The sequence below is a fragment of the Ovis aries genome, chromosome 14 (genome assembly GCF_016772045.2).
Source record: "Ovis aries strain OAR_USU_Benz2616 breed Rambouillet chromosome 14, ARS-UI_Ramb_v3.0, whole genome shotgun sequence".
NCBI classification, from domain to species: Eukaryota; Metazoa; Chordata; class Mammalia; order Artiodactyla; family Bovidae; genus Ovis; species Ovis aries.
Genome location: NC_056067.1, coordinates 48,215,052 through 48,233,607, shown reverse-complemented (window position 1 = coordinate 48,233,607; position 18,556 = coordinate 48,215,052). Strand labels below are relative to the sequence as shown.

At 56.5% G+C, this 18,556-nt stretch overlaps 1 protein-coding gene and 1 non-coding gene across 5 annotated transcripts in view; one reads left to right on the top strand and one right to left on the bottom strand.

Annotated features, from left to right (window-relative positions):
- Window positions 1-17,140, bottom strand: part of PAK4 (p21 (RAC1) activated kinase 4) — a 48,096-nt gene extending 30,956 nt beyond the window's left edge. For 3 of the 4 annotated variants that reach the window (XM_042232012.1, XM_027978269.2, XM_042232011.1), the window contains exon 1: window positions 17,007-17,140. Coding sequence is in view for 1 of the 4 variants with exons in the window: in XM_042232011.1 (XP_042087945.1) it covers window positions 17,007-17,138 (132 nt within the window). In the remaining 3 variants the exon portion in view is untranslated. Of the gene's footprint in view, window positions 1-4,102 lie in introns of all 4 variants that reach the window. The other variant, XM_060398066.1, reaches the window with a different exon arrangement.
- TRNAG-CCC (transfer RNA glycine (anticodon CCC)) lies at window positions 5,701-5,773 on the top strand. The gene has a single exon. It is a non-coding gene; the product is annotated as a tRNA-Gly (tRNA).
- Window positions 17,141-18,556: the final 1,416 nt, after the last annotated feature.

Sequence of the window (18,556 nt, the reverse complement as noted above, 5' to 3'; positions counted from 1 at the left end):
TGCTGCCTCTTCCCTAGTCCCTAGTCCATTCCCACATGGAGTGGGGGGTGGGGCGTGCTTACCCTCCTCCATGGAAGGCCCCTTCTGTGGAAATGACATACCCAGAATGGTACCAGAACCCCCTTCCCACCTAACAGGCATCCAGGAAGGCCTCTTCCACGTCAAGGGCCTGTAACTGAATCCAATTTATCAACCTGGGAAGCCAGCGGTGCCCTCTATGGAGAGGAGTGCCCACCTTCACTGGACGCATGCCTGCGTGCGTGCCAAGTCTCTTCAGTCGTGTCCGACTCTTTTGTGACCCCATGAACGGCAGCCCGCCAGGCTTTGCTGCCCATGGGATTCTCCAGGCAGGAACACTGGAGTGGGTTGCCATGCCCTCCTCCAGGGGATCTTCCCAGCCCAGGGATCAAACCTGCATCTCTTATGTCTCCTGCAGTGGTATCAAACCAGGGAGTGGGGCGGGGGAAGGGGGAGGGTGGTGAGCCAAGAGGAGCCCCCAGGCGCCCTCCTGAGGCTCCCCCAGGGCAGGGCTGCCTTCATCTGGCTGTGGGAGGGGCTTCCCTCTGCATTCCCACTGGCAGGCGACTTCATCTCTCCACTAGAGAAGTCTCCAGAGCACAATACTGAGAGCAAGCTGCAGCTGAGCAGGGAACCATTTACATCCAGTTTTCAAACCTGCAGCACGATATGATATGGATACTGTTTGGGGAAGCAACGAGGAATCACAGCGAGGCCGGGGTACCTGCAGGAGGGGACCCTGGGGACTCTAACCACGGCAAGTGTGTTTCCTCTCTTAGTTGGGCAACAGGCCCAGGGGAGGCCATCAGGTGGCTCTCTGATCTCTTTCACACACAGTCTCTTTCGCTCTCTCCCTGTCCATCTGTCTCTAACACATACACACTCTCTCTCTCCACCCACCCCCCAAGGCTGTAACTGGTCCTGTGATCAGAGCAGCGGCTCTCCTTGGTCCCGTGCAACTCTTGGGAATGTGCTGTGTGACTCAGGGAGCTCACACCGGGGCTCTGTGACAACCTAGAGGGGTGGGATGGGGTGGGAGGTTCCAGAGGGAAGGGACACATGAGTACCTATGACTGAGTCATGCTGACGTAGGGCAGGAACCAGGGCTTCCCTGGTGGCTCAGATGGTCAAGAATCCACCTACAATGCAGGAGACCCCGGCTCCCTGGGCCAGCAAGATCCCCTGGAGAAGGGAATGGCAACCCACTCCAGTATTCTTGCCTGGAGAATGCCATGAACAGAGGAGCCTGGCGGGCTACAGTCCATGGGGCTGCGAAGAGTCGGACACGACTGAGCGACTAACACACACACACATAGCAGAAGCCAACACAATATTGTAAAGCAATTATTCTTCAATTAAAAGTAAATTAAAATAACCAGAAAGAACCAGGATTCCATGGCAGGTCTGACCCAGGCCGGAGTCCCTCACTTAACCATGTTTACACTCTCATTCGGCCATGCACTCAGCAACTCTTGATGATACACTCAGCGTATGCCAGGCATTGTTAGGCACTGGGGACACAGTGCATAAGACAGTCCCTCCTTCCCGGAGATGACATGCTAGTGACTGAGGGAGATAAGATAACATAAAAGCAAACAAAAAAGCACATGACCAGTGGGAGGGGGAGCAGAGCACGGCGTGAGTGTGGGGGATGGGGTGTCTAGGGGGGTGGGGGTCCCTGAGCAGAAGCAGGGGGAGTGAGGGAGCCACGTGGGGAACCCAGGGAAATGCTTTCAGGGTAGAAGGAACCACAACTGCAAGCTCGTTCCAGAATGCCTGAGGCTGGCCCAGGAGGCCGGTGTGGCAGGAAGGGAGGGAGGGTGTGAGGGGAGAGTGGCGTGGCTGAGGTCAGAGAGTCTACACTGAATGCAGAAGAGCTGCTCGGAGCCCAGCCCTCCTGAGCACAGCCCTCCCTACCGCCATCATGTTATGTTGAGGAGGAAGCAGGTGGGGGGATGGGAAAGCTCCCCGGGGGCCCAGCTGGCCAAGGGCGGAGCTGGGGCAGGAGCCCCTAAAGATAAGCAGAGGGGAGGGTGAAGAGCGAGGGTGGGGGAGAGGGATGGCTCTCAGCTGGGGGCCTCTGGCCCCAGAAGAGCGGGAGCCCAAAGCTACGGTTCGGTTCGTGAAGAAGGCTCGCTGGAAGCCAGGGGCTCAGCACAGCCCTGCGCCCCCAGACCCTGGTCGCCTGTTCTGCTACACCGCTTACCAGCCTCACTAAGAGCAACTTCAGAATTTCCATTTTAATCCACTCACTTGCAAAAAAAAAAAAGAAATTACTTCAAAATAGTCAGCCAGACATGAAGGTTGGCCTGAATTCCTACAAAGCACCATCTATGAAGTAGCGGAACCCGAATCCAATCGCGCCTCTAGACCTAAGGCCCAACAAACAGGAAGCACGGGGGACAGAGGAACCCGTGAAATGACACCACGAGGATGCCCCGGTGAGACCCAGACCGTGGGGAGCTCCAGAGGACGGAGGATCGGGCTTTTGGTAGGTCAGTGACCCAATCAGCGGGCACAGGGAAGAGGGGCCTGTCGGCCAAACGCGGAGCAGACCTTGTCCAGACGCCAAGTCAGACACACATGCTGGAGAAAAGGATGACAGGACAACTGGGGAAATGCGAGGCTACTCGGAAAGTACTGGTTCTCTTTCTCCTGTGACCACGGTATCGTGTGTGGGGGTGTGTTTAAAGACTCCTTATCTCTTATATGCAAAAAATCTGAGATATTTATGGCTGCAGTATACCGATGTTTAAGAACTGCGTCCAAAGAATCAGGGCGGTGGGGTGGGGTACAGATGAAAAAGCCAGGTGGTGACAGGTAACTGCTGAAGCTGGGGCGGGGCCGTGAGGAGGGCGGCAGGCCATTGTTCAGAAGAACGTGTGGACACTTCCATCATACAGAGGTTTTAAATAAAAGGGAATGTGACCTAGTCAGAACAGTGACGAATTCGTGGGTCGCTCACCTTGTGGACACGTATCCTGCCTCTAGCAGCTGTAACAGACCTCACGGCAGCAGCAGCTATAGCGATGGCAGACCTGGGCCGAGAGTCGCTCTGAACGGGAACCAGTGCAGAGACACCCCGGGCTCAGGGCCTGGCCCCGGGTCACAGAGGAGGCTGGGGCAGCCGGGTGAGGCCAGCAGGAAAGCTGGATGCCCAGTCGTTGCCCGGAGGGGATGGGGGAGAGGAGGCCAGGGGGCCCTTGGGGAGCGGGGGCACAGGGGCTTCTGGCCTCTCAGCTCCCCTCATGCCCACTGAATGAATCATAATGGCTCCTGCGATGCCACAGTCACATCTGAGCACAAACCTTTCCTGAAATTAAACCATCAGCCACTCCATGGGAGCCTGAAATGGTAACCAGCAACGGATGACAACATCAGATTTGGCGGCCCACAGGATCTGGGGGGTCCACCAGCCTGGGCGCTCCTCCCTGCAAGGTTGCAGGGCTGGTCCCAGGACCCCAGGCCCTCCACGAGCAGGGGCACTCATGCCCTGCCCCCCACCCCCTCCCCCTCCAGGTGCCAGGAGCAGCCAGGGCGGCTGGCCTGCGGGGACCAGCACCGCCCCCTCGTCCTGGGTCTGCAGAAACCATCTCCCCTGTGTGGCTTCGGCAGGATCCTGCCTGCAAACAGGGAAGCCTCTGCAGGGGAGTTGAGGGAGTAGAAACTGAGGGAGAGGAGAGGAGAGACAAGAGGCAAAGACTCGGGAAGAGAAAGACGGGAGGAGGAGGGGACAGTCAGCTGCCCAGACGGGCTGGTGGGCCCAGGGATGAAGCAGCCCCGACACCTCCTCTGGGGCCTCAGCTCCCTTGTCAGTAACGTGGGAATAACAGTCACATCTTCCTGTAGTGAGGCTGTGGGGGTGACAGGGCTGACACGACTTAATTACCCCATGTCAGAAGCCTAGAAAAGTGTCCAAACACTGCGAAAGCTAATATGTGATTCCTACCGTTTCTGTAAGCCAGTGGCTCTCATCTCGGTTCAGAATCACACTACAGTCGCCCAGGGAGCTTAAAAAAAAAACAAAACACAAAACCCAGTGCTCAGGCCCCACAGCCAGAGATTCAGATTCAAGCGGTCTGACCTTTTGTTGTTTAGTCGCTCAGTGGCGCCTGACTCTTTGCGACCCCATGGACTGCAGCGCGCCAGGCTTCCCTGTCCTTCACCATCTCCGGGAGTTGGCTCAGACTCATGTCCGTTGAGTCAGTGATGCACACCTGTGCCAGGTAACCCTAAGGACCATGGGATGGGGGCGGAGAGGAGCCTGGACACAGAGTCCCAGGACTGAGTCCTCAGGGGGTGGTATAAGTGAGACAGACTGATGGGGGGTGGGGTAGGGGGCGGAAAGGAAAAGGAGAGGGAGGGGCAGGTCACGAGGCCCAGGAGGCCCCTCTCTGCCTGCCCACCGGAGTCTGGGGCCGGCTGAGGAATGCAAGGAATGAAGCCAGGCCTGGCACGGCCATCCCCAGGTCCCCGCCCCCCTCGCAAACTGCCAAGAGCCCATCCTTGGCCAGGTCACTGGCCAGGCTGTCAACCGCCCCCTGCTCCCCCAAGGCCTGGGCAACCACTCAGTCCTCCGGGCCTGAAGCCTACTCCTAGCCCTCTCCTTGAGGTGCCCGTCCTGAGCCCCTTTCTCCTCTTGGGTCCCCCTTCCCCCCAGTGCTGGACCACAGAGCGCAGCCCAGGCTCAGAGCCCTGATCAGTGGCAGGTGCACGGTGCTGACTGCAGCACGTGGCGGGCAGAGTTCATCTCCTGCTCTGGAGGCGGGAGTGGCCTGAGAAGGCTGCCCAGAGGTGTGACCTTTAGCCCAACCCCAGAGAATAACCGAGGTGAGAGCGTGAAACAAAGGCCTGCGAGGCTGGAGCGCAGGAGGTGAGTTGGAGGGGTCAGGCCCAGCCCACCAGAGGGGACCTGGAAGGGTTTGGAGCCGGGAAGGGACGCGCTCAGACAGCAACCACAGGCGCCGGCTGCCCTGCACCTGGTCTCCTCGCAGGGCTGGAGAACCGCGGCCGGCCTCCAAGGGTGCTCAGCTATCCCCACATCCCGCCACCACCCCAGGAGGAGCGGCCCGGCCCTGGCTCCCTCTGGCCACTCTGTGAGGAGACCCCAGCGAGCTGCTTCCTGCATCCCTGAGCCTGTTTCCTGATAATTAAACCGTAAGCTGATTAGTCAAGGAAAACCTTTAATTAGCCCTTGAAATCATTCAGGAAAATTACAACCTCCTCTCCGGGCAACCTGCCCGCCCTCTGCCAGGGCCCAGGGGCGGTGCCTGGGAGGAAGCAGAGCATGGGGGAGCCAGGCTCCTGCCTCTGCTCTGAGGGCCTCACCCAGCCAGGCCGAGCCCAGGGAGCAAGACGCCACGCGGGAGGGGCGGCCACGGGCTCCCCTCTGCCACGTCACCAAGTGCCCGGAATAAACCCCGCAAGAGGTGGGCAAGGCCCAGCTGGAGAAGTGTGACCCTCTGCTAAGTGACATCAGAGGAGACCTAAATAAACCGAGAGACAGACCACGTTCATGGACTGGGAGACTCAACGTCATGTCTGTTTGTGGGGCACGAGGCTTGTCTCATATCTAAGTGGTGGTACAAAAAGTCAACTGGCCGAGATACTTGGGAAGAAGGACGCATGCGTGGGAAGGCTTGCTCTCCAAGCTATCAAGACTAATTATCAACTAGTGGGATGTCCCTGGTGGTCCAGTAGCTAGGACTCTGCTCTCCCAATGCAGGGAGCCCAGGTTCGATCCCTGGTCAGGGACCTGGATCCCACACGCTGCAGCTGAAGATCCTGCCGGCTGCTAAAGAGACTGAAGATCTCTTGCGCCACAACTAAGACCTGGCTTGGCCATTTAAATGGAAATATTCAGAAAAAAAGACAACTATATGAATTAGGATAGCGGGGTACTGATACAGGAATAGGCAAACTTGAGCACAAGAAAGCATGAGAGCGCCCAGAAACAGACCCACTTACAGAGACATGACTTTACGGCCCAGGCGGCAGAGGAGAAACGACGGCCTACTGCCACAATGGTGTACGAATGACTGGGGATCCAGGTGGAAAGTGTGAAACTGAGTGAACACCTCACACCACAGACCTGCGTGCGCGCGCGCACACGAATTCCAGAACAAAGAGCGACTAAATGTGAGAAGCAGAGCTGTAAAACTATAAAGGAAGTGGGTGATAAATCTGCCTGCAGTAAAATTAAAAGCTTCACCAAAAGGCACAATTTAAAGAAACTGAAAAGACAGGCCACCAAATGAGAGAAGATAAGGAGGACCAGCTTAGAAACACAGGTTCTGGTCCAGACTCTTAAGACTTAACTCACAGACATTCAAAATGAAAATGCAGACAGCCTGGAGGAGAAAGAGGCAAGCGGCTGGAATGGGCCCTTCACAGGGGGCGCTCCAGATGTGCACTCCAGATGTGCACAGAGCGGGGAAGGCTGCTCTGGCCCGGGAGGAGACGCCACCACGCCAGCTCAGCACCAGTGGGCAGGACGGGCCCAGCACTCAACACTGGCGCTGCCCTCACCTCCCTCATCTCTGAAATGGGTCGAATCCTTCCGGGAGGACTGAGCAGAAGCAGTGTGGGAGTTCTGTATAGGCACTGAGCCTGGCACGTGCAAACCCTCAATTAGTTCTCCCTATTAATCAGCCTCAGGAATAAGGACTCCCCAGGCTCAAGGTCACTGAGGCCTTCTCTCGCCTCCGAGATGGAGCTGGGATATGTCAGGGGTGTGGCAAGAAGGCTGAGAGTCCAAGAGACAGGCTCCAACTGGGTAGCCACTGGGTTTGTTTATCAGCACAGTGTTCCTGGAGGCCACAAAGGGCCAGGCACTCCTGAGTATTTATTGGAAAAAAGATAATAAACCAGTCACATTCCTATTTCTCTGCCAGGCCCGAGGATAAGTGTGTTAGGAGCAGAACCTCAGATATGCCCTGGGACACCCAGAGGAGCCTTGGTTCTAGAGAGGAAGAAACTGGGACACAGAGAGGCCCAAGTGGCTGTCAAGATTCAATTCCAGAGCAGACAGAACAGTCAGTCTTCTCTCAGTTCCTCAAAGGTGCCCTGCACTCTCCCGCCTCGGACATCAGCTCCCTCAGCCTCGAACCCACGACCCTCTACCTCCCCGAGTTCATCCTTCAAGTGGCAGCTCCTCGTCAGGAAAGCCTGCTCTGGAATCCTCACCTGGGGGAACTACCCCCCTCCCCTCCATCCAACATACACCCTGGCAGAGATACACTCCACTTCTTACACCCTCTCATTCATTCATTCAGCCCACCAGTGCTTAGGGAGCAACTAGCGGAAGTCAAGCCCTGAGGATACAGCAAGGGACACAGTAAGTGGCCCACCTGCCCCCGCCCCGAAGCTAAGTTATGGGGGGTGGTGGGCGAGGGGGACACCAAGCAACACACCCGGCCACCCTGGAGCAGTAGTGATGGTGAGTGGACCAGGGAAGCCAAGCAGGCGAAGGTGGGGAGTGAGTGACAAGGACCTGTAGACCTAGGAGGGGCCGCTGAACAAAGAGCCTGAGGCAGACTCGGCCCGGAACGCTCTAGCGACAGGGCCACAGAAGCTGAGTGAAGGCGAGCAGGGAAACTGGGCCAGAATCTTCCGGGACCTGGAAGGCTGCTCCCCAAAAGAGATGAAGCCAGGGAAGGGGTCCCCCGCAGGACAGCGGCGGGATCTGACCCAGGCTCCCTCTAGCTGGGCGTGCGGACCGACTGTGGGGCAGTGGCTGGGGGGGTGCGGGGGTGGGCTGCCCCCACGGTGGAGGCTGGAGTTGAGGGTGGCAACAAAGAGTGGGAGGTCCCGGGTTCTCATCTGAAGGTAGAAACGCAGGCTTTCTGGACATCCTGGATGTGGAGGAAGAGGCCAAGAGGAGTCAGGATGACATCAGATTCCCAGCCTGACCAGGAAGGTGGATGGGACGCCCGTGAACGAGGCAGGGCCGCTAGGAGAAGATGGGGCCCGGAGTCTGGTCTATTTTCCGTGTCTCCATGTCACTCTTGGTCCATACAGCGTCCCCTGCCAGACCGAGCCCAGTGAGGGAGCCTGTTGTGTTCACCGGGGTCTCAAGAGCCCAGAGGCAAGCATAAGAAGCAGGATGGGTAAGGAACCCCGGGGAGGAGAAAAGGACAAGAGGACTTATCTTAGCGATAAGCTTCTGCAGGAGATGAGAATATAAAATGCTCCAAGGTCAACTGCAGAATCTGACAGGCCCCGTGTTAGGGAGGGAGGCTGTGCAGCTGCCGACGGGCAAGGACAGCTGCGTGGCGGGGTCTGCTAAAGGTGACGAGACACACCCCCCACCCCACCCGAGCACTGCACCCTGGACGTGATCCCTGGGGAAGTGTAGGCACAGACTTCCCGGCAGACATGTTCAAAGAGCACGTTCACACCCGGGCAGTGGGAGCGGAGAAGTAAGTTATGGTTAGAATACTGCACGGCAAACAGACCACTCACACCCGCGACCCCAGGGATGCGCCTCCCAGACGCAGGAGTCCGTTCGTGCAAAGGGCCCGAGCTGCCAAGGTGGCGGCTAGGACTCGGGATGCAGACCTGGTAAAACCGCCAGACAGGCAGGGAGCTGGTGAGCCCCAAAGTCAGGGAGGTGGCCGCTACTGGGGTTGTGGTCAACAGGGAGGTCCTGGGGTGGGGTGTTCTCAGTCTCCGCCTAGGTATGGGGAAATGCTGCTCACCTTATAATTACCTGTTAGACTGATATGTGCACTGATGCACTTTTCCGTAGGTATGTTAAGCTTCACAATTATTAAAGGTTGAAAAAGAGGTGGAATTATCAAAGTACCTAAAACACACATACACACACAGCGACCTGGGGCCAGGCTTCTGCTGAAGACTAGGAGGAGGGAGAAGGGGGCTGTGGAGGTGCTGGAGGCAGCAGAGGAGGGGGTCCCTAGGGAAAAAGAAAGCACCAGAAAGAGGGAGCACGTGCGCTTAGGGCTTGATGGGGGAGGAGCCCTCACCTAGGGGAGGGCGGGAGCCCGGCCCTCTCCCGCTGGCCTACTTCCTCCCCATTCCCAGCACTGCGTGAGGAGGGCCGGGGGCGGGGAGGCGGCCCAGGCCGCTTCCCGTAGGGTGGGAGTGGCTGAAACCCGCTGGGGGAAGCCAGCCCGAAACTGCCACACAATGCCGCTTTATCAGGAGTTTCCAGGGCCGGGCTGGGGCTGGCGGAGGGGAGCAGAGGGCGGGGGAGGGAGGCTCTCTCTGTGGGGCCCCTGCCTGGCGCCCCCACCTGCCAAGGTGTGCCCTCCGAGCTCCGCTGCAGCCAGCCCTGAGTGGGCACGGGGCGAGAGGGACAGCCTTCTAATCCCTTGGCTCAGTGAAGGGGGTGGCTCAGGGAGTGCCCCCCAGTGGTTAGGAGCCCCGGGCCAAACTCCAGCCCTGCTGACTCTGTGACACCCGGCTGGTCTCCTGGGATCTCAATTTCCTCCTCTTAAAAGGAAGAGAAGAACAAGTTCGGGGTTTTCCTGATAGCTTAGTTGGTAAAGAATCTGTCTGCAACCTGGGTCGGTAAGATCCGCTGCAGAAGGGATAGGCTACCCACTCCAGTATTCTTGGGCTTCTCTTGTGGCTCATCCACCTGTAATGCGGGAGACCTGGGTTGGATCCCTGGCTTGGGAAGATCCCCTGAAGAAGGGAAAGGCTACCCACTCCAGTATTCTGGCCTGGAGAATTCCATAGGCTGTATAGTCTATGGGGTCATTAAGAGTCAGACACGACTGAGTGACTTTCACTCACTTCACTCAAGAACATGTACACCTAGGGTTTCCCTGGTGGTCAGCGGTCAAGACTCCGAGCTCACTGCAGGGGTGCAAGCTCGGTCCGATCAGGGAACTGAAGATTCCACATGCCACTCAGCGCAGCCGAAACAAACAACAACAACAACAAAAAGCCCTAAATACCTACATCTTGGGGTTGCTAGGAAGATGGGATAAGTTCATTTACTCAAAACACGCAGAACGGTACCTGCTAATACCAATAACATAGAGAACTCCTATGAGGACTAATACTAGCAGCTAACAGTCTTTGAACATTGACTATGCATTCTGCCTGATGAGCAGGCATCTACATCCTCAGAACAACCCCATAAAGGAGGTATCGTTATCATCCTCATTTTACAGATGAGGACACGGAGGTACAGAGAGGTGAAGTGACTTGTCTGGGATCACACAGCCAAGAGTGGCGAGCTTGGTTCCAGAGTCCGTGCCCTCAATCTCCACTACCATCAGACAGGTTAAGAGCTCCGGATTGGAGAGGGCAGGCCTGCCTGGGTTTGAGTCCCACATTTGCCTCTCACACGCTGTAGGGTGTCTAGCCTCTGCCTCAGTTTCTTCTTTTTAGGGAAAGCAAAATATCACACATAGACAGGAAAGGAATTCCAAATGGCTTTCAACAAAGATGCTCCCCTTTGCTCATGTTAAAATTAGAACCACAGTGAGGACCACTCGGCACCTGTCTGACTGGCCGAGGTCAAAGCATCTGATGACACCCGTCCACAGGGTGAGCATGGGAGGAGACAGACCCTGGCGCCCCTGGACACTGGGGGTGGGGGTGCGAACCGGCACGGACTCTTGGCAGACCAGGACACTACTGCAGGGCTCCTGGGCACACATCTCAGACCCCAAGCACCTCCAGAGGTGCGCACAGCTCACACGCGTGTGCAGGAAGACATCACACCATGGAACCTGCCCCAGCCGTAGAAAGTGCAAGGGAGCCCCTGACCTCCTGACACAGAACTTAAGAGCGAAAAGTGCAAGGAGCAAGACAGAATACAAACGTGAAAAGTCAGCTCCATGTGAGCAAAACAAAAGTGGGAGAGAACACGGGCAGGAGCAAATGTCCAGGAAAGAAGAGAAAGCAGAACAAGGCTGTCTCTGGGAAGGGGCCAACCACCACGGTGGGAAAGAGACCTACAGCTGCACAGCCTCTGTGCTCTGCGCGGCTTCTCAACTGCAAACAGATCATACATGCCGCTGGGGCAAAAATGGGCCTTCTTAAAATTAAAATGCAGGAAAAGAGAAATGAGGTTAATAACACCCCTTCCTCAGGGCTCCGGGCTGAGCTGCAGAGAGATGCTTATAAAGCACACATCTAGCTCTTAGCACTTGGGAGCTGGGGGCTCGCACAGTGTCCTGAGGGTATGGGAGCAGGTGAAAAGGAGGCTGCAGCCCAGAGGGGGGCACATCCGATAAGCTTACTCTGTGCCCGGCAACATGCAAGCACGTCGACATCAGTCTCCTCCAACCTTCCCAATAGCTCATTTAACAGCTGAGGAGGGTATCCCCGGTGGCTTAGCTGTAAAGAACCCGCTTGCGATGCAGGCGATGCAAGAGATGCGGGTTCGATCCCTGGGTTGGGAAGATTCTCCTGGAGAAGGAAATGGCATCCCACTCCAGTGTTCTTGCCTGGAGAATCTCAGGGACAGAAGAGCCTGGCGAGCTGCAATCCACGCGACCTCAAAGTGCCGGACACGACTGAAGCAACAGCATGAGCACCATGTGAGGAAGGAGAGGCCGGGGCGGCCCTGCCTTCCGCCCCCCGCCCCGGGGTCCCCGCTAGGGGGTCGGGCTGCGGGGTGCGGGGAATGCGTGGCCCTGGCAGGGAAGCTGCCACTGCTCCCAGGATGGCAGCAGAGCCCCTGGCACCCTGGGGAAGGGCAGGGTGGGACCAGGGGCCCTGTGACACCGGCAGCGGTGAGTGGTGGCTTCTGATACATCTGCCGTAGCTGGCTCCCCTGGGAGCTGGGAAAGCTCCCCTTCTGACCCTCCTTGCCTCCCCCTCAACCTTCCTGTGGGCCAGAGCAGCTGTGAGACAATAAGCCCCAGCCCCAGATGGGTGGCTGGGCCGGGAAGGGTCCCATTTCCCTGGCCGTGACTTGGAAGGAGACCGCTTCCTGCTGGCAGCATCTGTGGCCGCCTGGCTGGGGTGATGGGAGAAACAGCTGCTGGGGACACCCCAACCGCCGTCTGGCCAGGAAGTCTGGCTCACTGGGAGCCAGCAGGACAAGGAGGGGTGACGCAGTGGACCAGAAGGGGAAGGAGCTGTGGGAGGTCCTGAGGGAGTCGCGGGCCCAGGGCTCAGAAACTACCCAGGCTGCCCCTAAAGAGTTTCTGTCCAAACAGGAACCTGGGTTAAGAACAGGAAGTAGCCTGCCCTTATCAAAACCACTTCCAAATCACTGGAGGGCCACTGTGAAAACAAGCAGTGACTCTGGAGCCCAGAGGCCTGGAGTTCAAGTCCTGCCTCTGCCACCTGCCTGCTGTGTGGCCCAGGCAGGTCACACACCTCTCTGGGGCTCATTCTGTCATCTCTAAATGGGTTAATAACCGTACCTATGGGCTTCCCAGGTGGCACAGTGGTAAGAACCCGCCTGCCAATGCAGGAGATGAAGAGACATGGGTTTGATCCCTGGGTCGGGAAGATCCTCTGGACGAGGAAATGGCAACCTGATCCAGTATTCTTGCCTGGGAAAATTCCATGGACAGGGGAACCTGGCGGGCTAGAGTCCATGGGACTGCGAGGAGGCGGGCACGACTGAGCGAATACACCCCCACAGAGCGGTGCCTGCCTGTAGGCTGCTGTGAAGATCAAATGGGTTCATACGAGTAAAGGACTCAAAACCTTAGCCAGCACTCAGGACCCTTCTCCATCTCCACCAGCCTCATGCTGCCCACCCTCCCCGGCATGGACTATCCCTCTCCCTCCCCCGCCTTCCCTGATCTGTTCCCCACATGGAGCGATCTTTATAAAAGGGAAAGCAGATGCTGCTTAAAGCCCTGCGATGATTCCTATCACACACAGAAAGAAATCCACACTCCTTGTCTCAGCCCGTCGACCCCTGCTGTATCCTGTCTGCCAGACCTCCCCATGTCCTTGGCCTCGCTGCTGACTCTGCCACCCTGGCTTCTTTGGTGGGACCCAAACATCCCAAGCTCCTTGGGACCTTGAGGCCTTCACACTTTCTGTACCCATTACCTGCTCTGTTCTTCCCAGTTCTCCCTTCTCCAGAAAGCCCTCACTGGATCCCCAGGTGGAGTGAGGAGCCGCCTCCGGGCTCCTTTAGTCCCTACCTCGTCCCAGCCCTGACCATTCTGCTTGAGCATCCCTACCCAGCCTGACCACTCTGGGCTGTCACTCTGGGGCCAGGTCTGTCTCCTTCACGGTCCTGCGACCCCCGAGGACTGGGCTTTGACTGCGTTGGTCGCCATGGGGACCGATGAGCAGTGTAACACACACACACAGTGTAACCAGGTTTTCCTCATCCCCTTCCGAGCGGCACTTCCTTTCTCTTTGCCTCCTTCCTGAGGAGGTTTAAGTCAGTATGTTTCCCTTTCCAAAGGCCAGCCCTGGGAGATGATCCCCTAGGAGAGGTGGGTCAAAGTTTCAGCCACTGTCCTGGATGCCCTGGAGGGCAAAGGTCAAAGCCTTTCCCAGCCTACCTTCTCCTCTGGGTATGGGGGTTCAACAGGTGTCAGACCCCAGCTAAGCTCATCACATGAACCATACCCCTGTCTGCAACCAGACCGGGGAAGGGGTACAGGTGGCATAAAACCCACCACCTCAGGGCTGAGGAAACTGTTTCGGCAAGGACTGCAAGCTTGCCGGAAGCAGCACAGAGCCCAGGGAACCCTCAGGCACTGCTGGGAAACACGCTGGTACAAATGCTGAACAGAGCAATTTGGGAAGGTCCAGCCTTTCCACTGTGCGGCATATGCCTGAGAGACTGGCTGCAGGACACAGGGAAACACGCTCTAATGTTCGTGGCAGCGCTGTCTGTCCAGTCCCAGTGGAAACCACCTAAACAGCCACCAAAAGATGGACGGGTAACTCTGGTGCAGCACCATCACGAAAGGAAACACTCAAGGGGGAAATGAACAACCTGCGCCAGATCTACACTCGTCCACCTGAGAAACAGCCGCACTGACGCAGAGGAGCAGCAGCAGGCTGTTTCCATGGCGCCATTTGTGACGACCTGTGAAACCGCGGACAACCCTGGCCGGCCATTACCACCACGTGCTGAAGCTAGCCCCACCCCAGACCAAGGGCGCCCAGGCCAGAGTCTAGGAGGAGGCAGGGGGCTGGGGCAGCAGCGTTCTGGAAAGCTCTCCAAGTGACTGCAGCGTGGAGCCAGGGTTGAGAGCTATTACTCTGTCGTTTGCGAATCCCTCTGAGGGTAGTAACAGTAGGAAAACCTGTGAGGGAAGGCTGGAGGCCAAATCCAGCCCAGCGGCTACCATCGGAAAGGAGGGGCAGAGAACAGGGACCTGTAACTGTATCCACAGTCCCAGGCTGGACGCTGGAAGCGTGGGTGTTTTGCTTTATTGAAGCTCTACTCTTTCCACTAGTCTAAAATGTATCATAAGAACAAAACTGGCACACAAGACATCACTTGCCCAAGGTCCCATGGCTGGGAAGTGACGGGGAGGGAACCTGAATGTCGGTGTCCAGTGCCAAATCCCTACCCAGCACCAAAGCCCGCCGTTATCTGTGCGGAGCCCTGAGACGCCGCTGAGCGAGCTGCCACTGCGGGGATTGGTAGTGCTCCCTGGCCACGTGCCCACCCAGTGACCCTGCCAGAGCAAGCCAGGAGGCAGGTGGAGACGGACGGACTTCACCTCTGAGGCCCTCCCCAGGCAGCAGTAGCTGCAACAGCCTGAAGACTAGGGCTGACACAGCCGCTACCGTGTGCCAGGCCTTGGGCCAAGCTCTTTACGCTCCACATCCTCACAGCAGGTCTGAGGTAGCCACTATCATTATGCCCATTTTGCACAGGGGGAAACTGAGGCCCAGAAAAGTTAAGCGACTTGCCCACGATCACACAGCCTGTGAGTGATGGAGCTGGGTGTGAGCCAGGCATCCTTGTCCCAGCGTCCCCTCTCTGAACCACTCCCAGGTACTGCCTCAGAGCTCCACACACACGGGGCGGCCACTCATCTGCCTCTGCTCCACTGCCCGCCCCACTCCAAGCCGGGAGCCCCAGGGGTCTCACTCAGGCTCCATGCTGCCCACAGCCCCCAATTCTGCGCCCCTGACCTCCACGTACGCCTTTCCTTCTGCTTGGCACACTCCTTCCCATTCCTCCTACCCATCCTTCAGAGACTGCCCAGGGGACTTTCCAAGTCTGGGACCCCGTGTCGGGGCTTTTTCCTCGCCCCCGAGCATGTGTTCCCAGGTCACATCACCCTGGGCGAGATGTAGCCATGTCTCACTGGCTAGGGGTCTGCTCCCAGTCTGCTCCCACCAAGGGACACTGAGGGCCCCTGGGGGCCAGGGGCTCCCCGCGGTCCTGTCCACTGCTGCAGACCCAGCACCATGCCCAACATTCAATCGCCACCAACCCTGTGGGGATTCAGGGAAAGAACATGGGAAAACTCCTGCCTGTGAGGGGCCCACCTTCTAGCGGAAGGCAGATCAACTGCGCTCTGATAAATAAGTTAAGCACAGAGTGAAGCGCTGGCAGAGAACAACAGTGAGATAAAGAGTATGTGGGGACAGGGTGGTACCCGTCAAGCTGTGAGCGACTGGTGACTGAGAGGGTACAGAGCAGAGACGAGATTCCAGGCAAGGGAACAGGAAGGTCAAAGACCTGGAGACAGGCATGAGCCTGCAGAGCCGAAGAACAGCAAGCAGGCCAGCGTGGCTGGACCTCCCGGAGGGGTGGGGAGAGCAGCAGAACAAGAGATGGGAGCAACTGACGGCCGTGATGAGAGGTTGCGGTTTTAAGTACAGAGAACACCCAACTTTGTACAGAGTACCACCCAAGGACACCCTCCCTAGCCAGTAGCCTGCCAGACTCACTTGGACTCTGGGCCACCCACAAACACCGCATCCCATAGGCCCAGGGGAACCTCTCCTCCCAGATCACACCCTTCCACGGAGGCCAAAGAGACAATCTATTCCTGCCCAAGGAGTGGCCCAGCCTTGCCCAGCTCCCTGCTTCCAGGAACAGACCGCCAGCAGTTTACAGTGTGGCGACTGGAGGCTGGAGCTCTGGAATTATTCAGATCCAGCAGGGAATCTTCCTCCATTACTTAGCAGGAGCTCTCCGTGCCTCACTTCTCCTGGCTGTGAAGCGGGTCTATCCAGATTGTGCTATAGTAAGACTAGGCACACAGGGTGCTGAGAACAGCCTCAGCACTCATTAAGTATTAACCAACAGAATGAGTATTTGAGAGTCAGCAGAGCATAGAACTCTGAGCCCAGGACCCCAGAGTTCAAATCTCAGCTGCAAAACTAAGTCATTAGGCGGCCCTGTGCAAAACACTAAGCCTCTTAGTAATGGCACCAAGCCCATAAGGTTGTGGTCAGGATTAAATACACGGTAGGCGTTCAGAACAGGGCCTGACACACAGTACGTGCTTTCTGAGTTTGTTATTCTTTTCATCATCTGGGGGAGGGGAGGTTCCTTCTCCCCCTTCAGAATGCACCTTTGACCTCTTTCTTGAGTGTCCTCTCCCTCCCCTCCAGCAATATGTCCCATTTGGGTTTTAACTTTTGACCCTTGGGACCACCACCTGTGATCTTTCTACAATTTGGTCACGTTCCACCTTTGGTCCCATAAAGATGCCCCCCAAGCCAAATCTCATTCATTTGCTTCACTGGCTGCTGCCTTAAATCCCCAATCCGCCGCCCCCAAGGCTGTGACCTCTGACCCTCATGGGCACATCCTGCCATCAAATTATTAATTTTGACCCCCCCTTTTTGACATTCACCCCGTGCCCCTCCAACGAGCTCCCGCTTCAAACTTTGAATTTTGCGCCCCCCTCGCCACGCCCCCTTCGTTAGTTTGACCTCTGACCTCCTCTACAACTCCCTCCCGCTCAGCGTTGACCCGCGACCCCCTGGAAGCGACCCTTCCCTCCAAGAGTGAACTTTGACCCCAGCGGCCCCGCCCCCTACTCGGGTAAACGCTCTTCCACCGCATTGCCCAGAGCACACCAACCCCCCGGCCAGACAGCTTATCCTACCGGCTCGGCACCGCAGTCGCTCGCGGCCTGGCCGCTCGGCCTGGAACTCGGCGCCCTCCTGCTGCCCTCAACTCTCTGGCGCCGCCACCGCCACCGCCACTGCCGCCGCCATGTTGAATCCCCAACGAACATCCGGGGCTTTCCCCCTTCGCCGCCCACCAGTCCCCATAGCAACGGGGCTGATCCGGCAGGGGGCAGGGTCGGCTCAGGGGCGGAGCTGGACGCCTGGCAGCGCCCTCTCCAGCCTCTGATTGGTGCATGTTGTCCAATCGGAGACCTTCGGGCGGAAAATGCCAAGCCGGGATTGGAAAATTTGGAAAGGGTGCGGGTAGGCTGGCTCCAAGCCTACTTGGATTTTTAAAGGGGAAAATGGCTATTCTCTTGTAACTGCATCCCACCTTCCACCCTAAGGAATTAGGGAGTGGAAGCCAGTAGTGGGTAATAATGGCCAGAAACGGCTCTGAAGCATGAACTATGTGTCGGACACCCTGCCAAGTGAAATTTCTTGGTGAATACTCAGTGCAACCGTGTTGTATATTAATGCCCATTTACGGATAAATTGAGGTTCAGAGGGGACAAACTAGCTGCTTGGGGACCACAGAAAGTAAATAATGAGTTTTGAACGACGTCTGTCAGTCTGAGCCCGAGAACTTCACCCCGAACCAAGACACTATTTTTGGTAAGTTTTATGTTTCTTGCAAAGAAATAGAGGAAAACAACAGAATGGGAAAGACTAGAGATCTCTTCAAGAAAATTAGAGATACCAAGGGAACATTTCATGCAAAGATGAGCTGAATAAAGGACAGAAATAGTATGGACCTAACAGAAGCAGAAGATATTAAGAGGTGGCAAGAATACACAGAAGAACTGTACAAAAAAGATCTTCACGACCAAGATAATCATGACGGTGTGATCACTCACCTAGAATGTGAAGTCCAGTGGGCCTTAGAAAGCATCACTACGAGCAAAGCTAGTGCAGGTGATGGAATTCCAGTGGAGCTATTTCAAATCCCGAAAGATGATGCTGTGAAAGTGCTGCACTCAATATGCCTGCAAATTTGGAAAACTCAGCAGTGGCCACAGGACTGGAAAAGGTAAGTTTTCATTCCAACACCAAAGAAAGGCAATGCCAAAGAATGCTCAAACTACCACACAATTGCACTCATCTCACACACTAGTACAGTAATGCTCAAAATTCTCCAAGCCAGGCTTCGGCAATACGTGAACCATGAACTTCCAGATGTTCAAGCTGGTTTTAGAAAAGGCAGAGGAACAGAGATCAAATTGCCAACATTCAGTGGATCATTGAAAAAGGAAGAGCATTCCAGAAAAACATCTATTTCTGCTTTATTGACTATGCCAAAGCCTTTGACTGTGTGGATCACAATTAACCGTGGAAAATTCTGAAAGAGATGGGAATACAGACCACCTGACCTGCCTCTTGAGAAACCTATACGCAGGTCAGGGAGCAACAGTTAGAACTGGACATGGAACAACAGACTGGTTCCAAATAGGAAAAGGAGTACGTCAAGGCTGTATATTGTCACCCT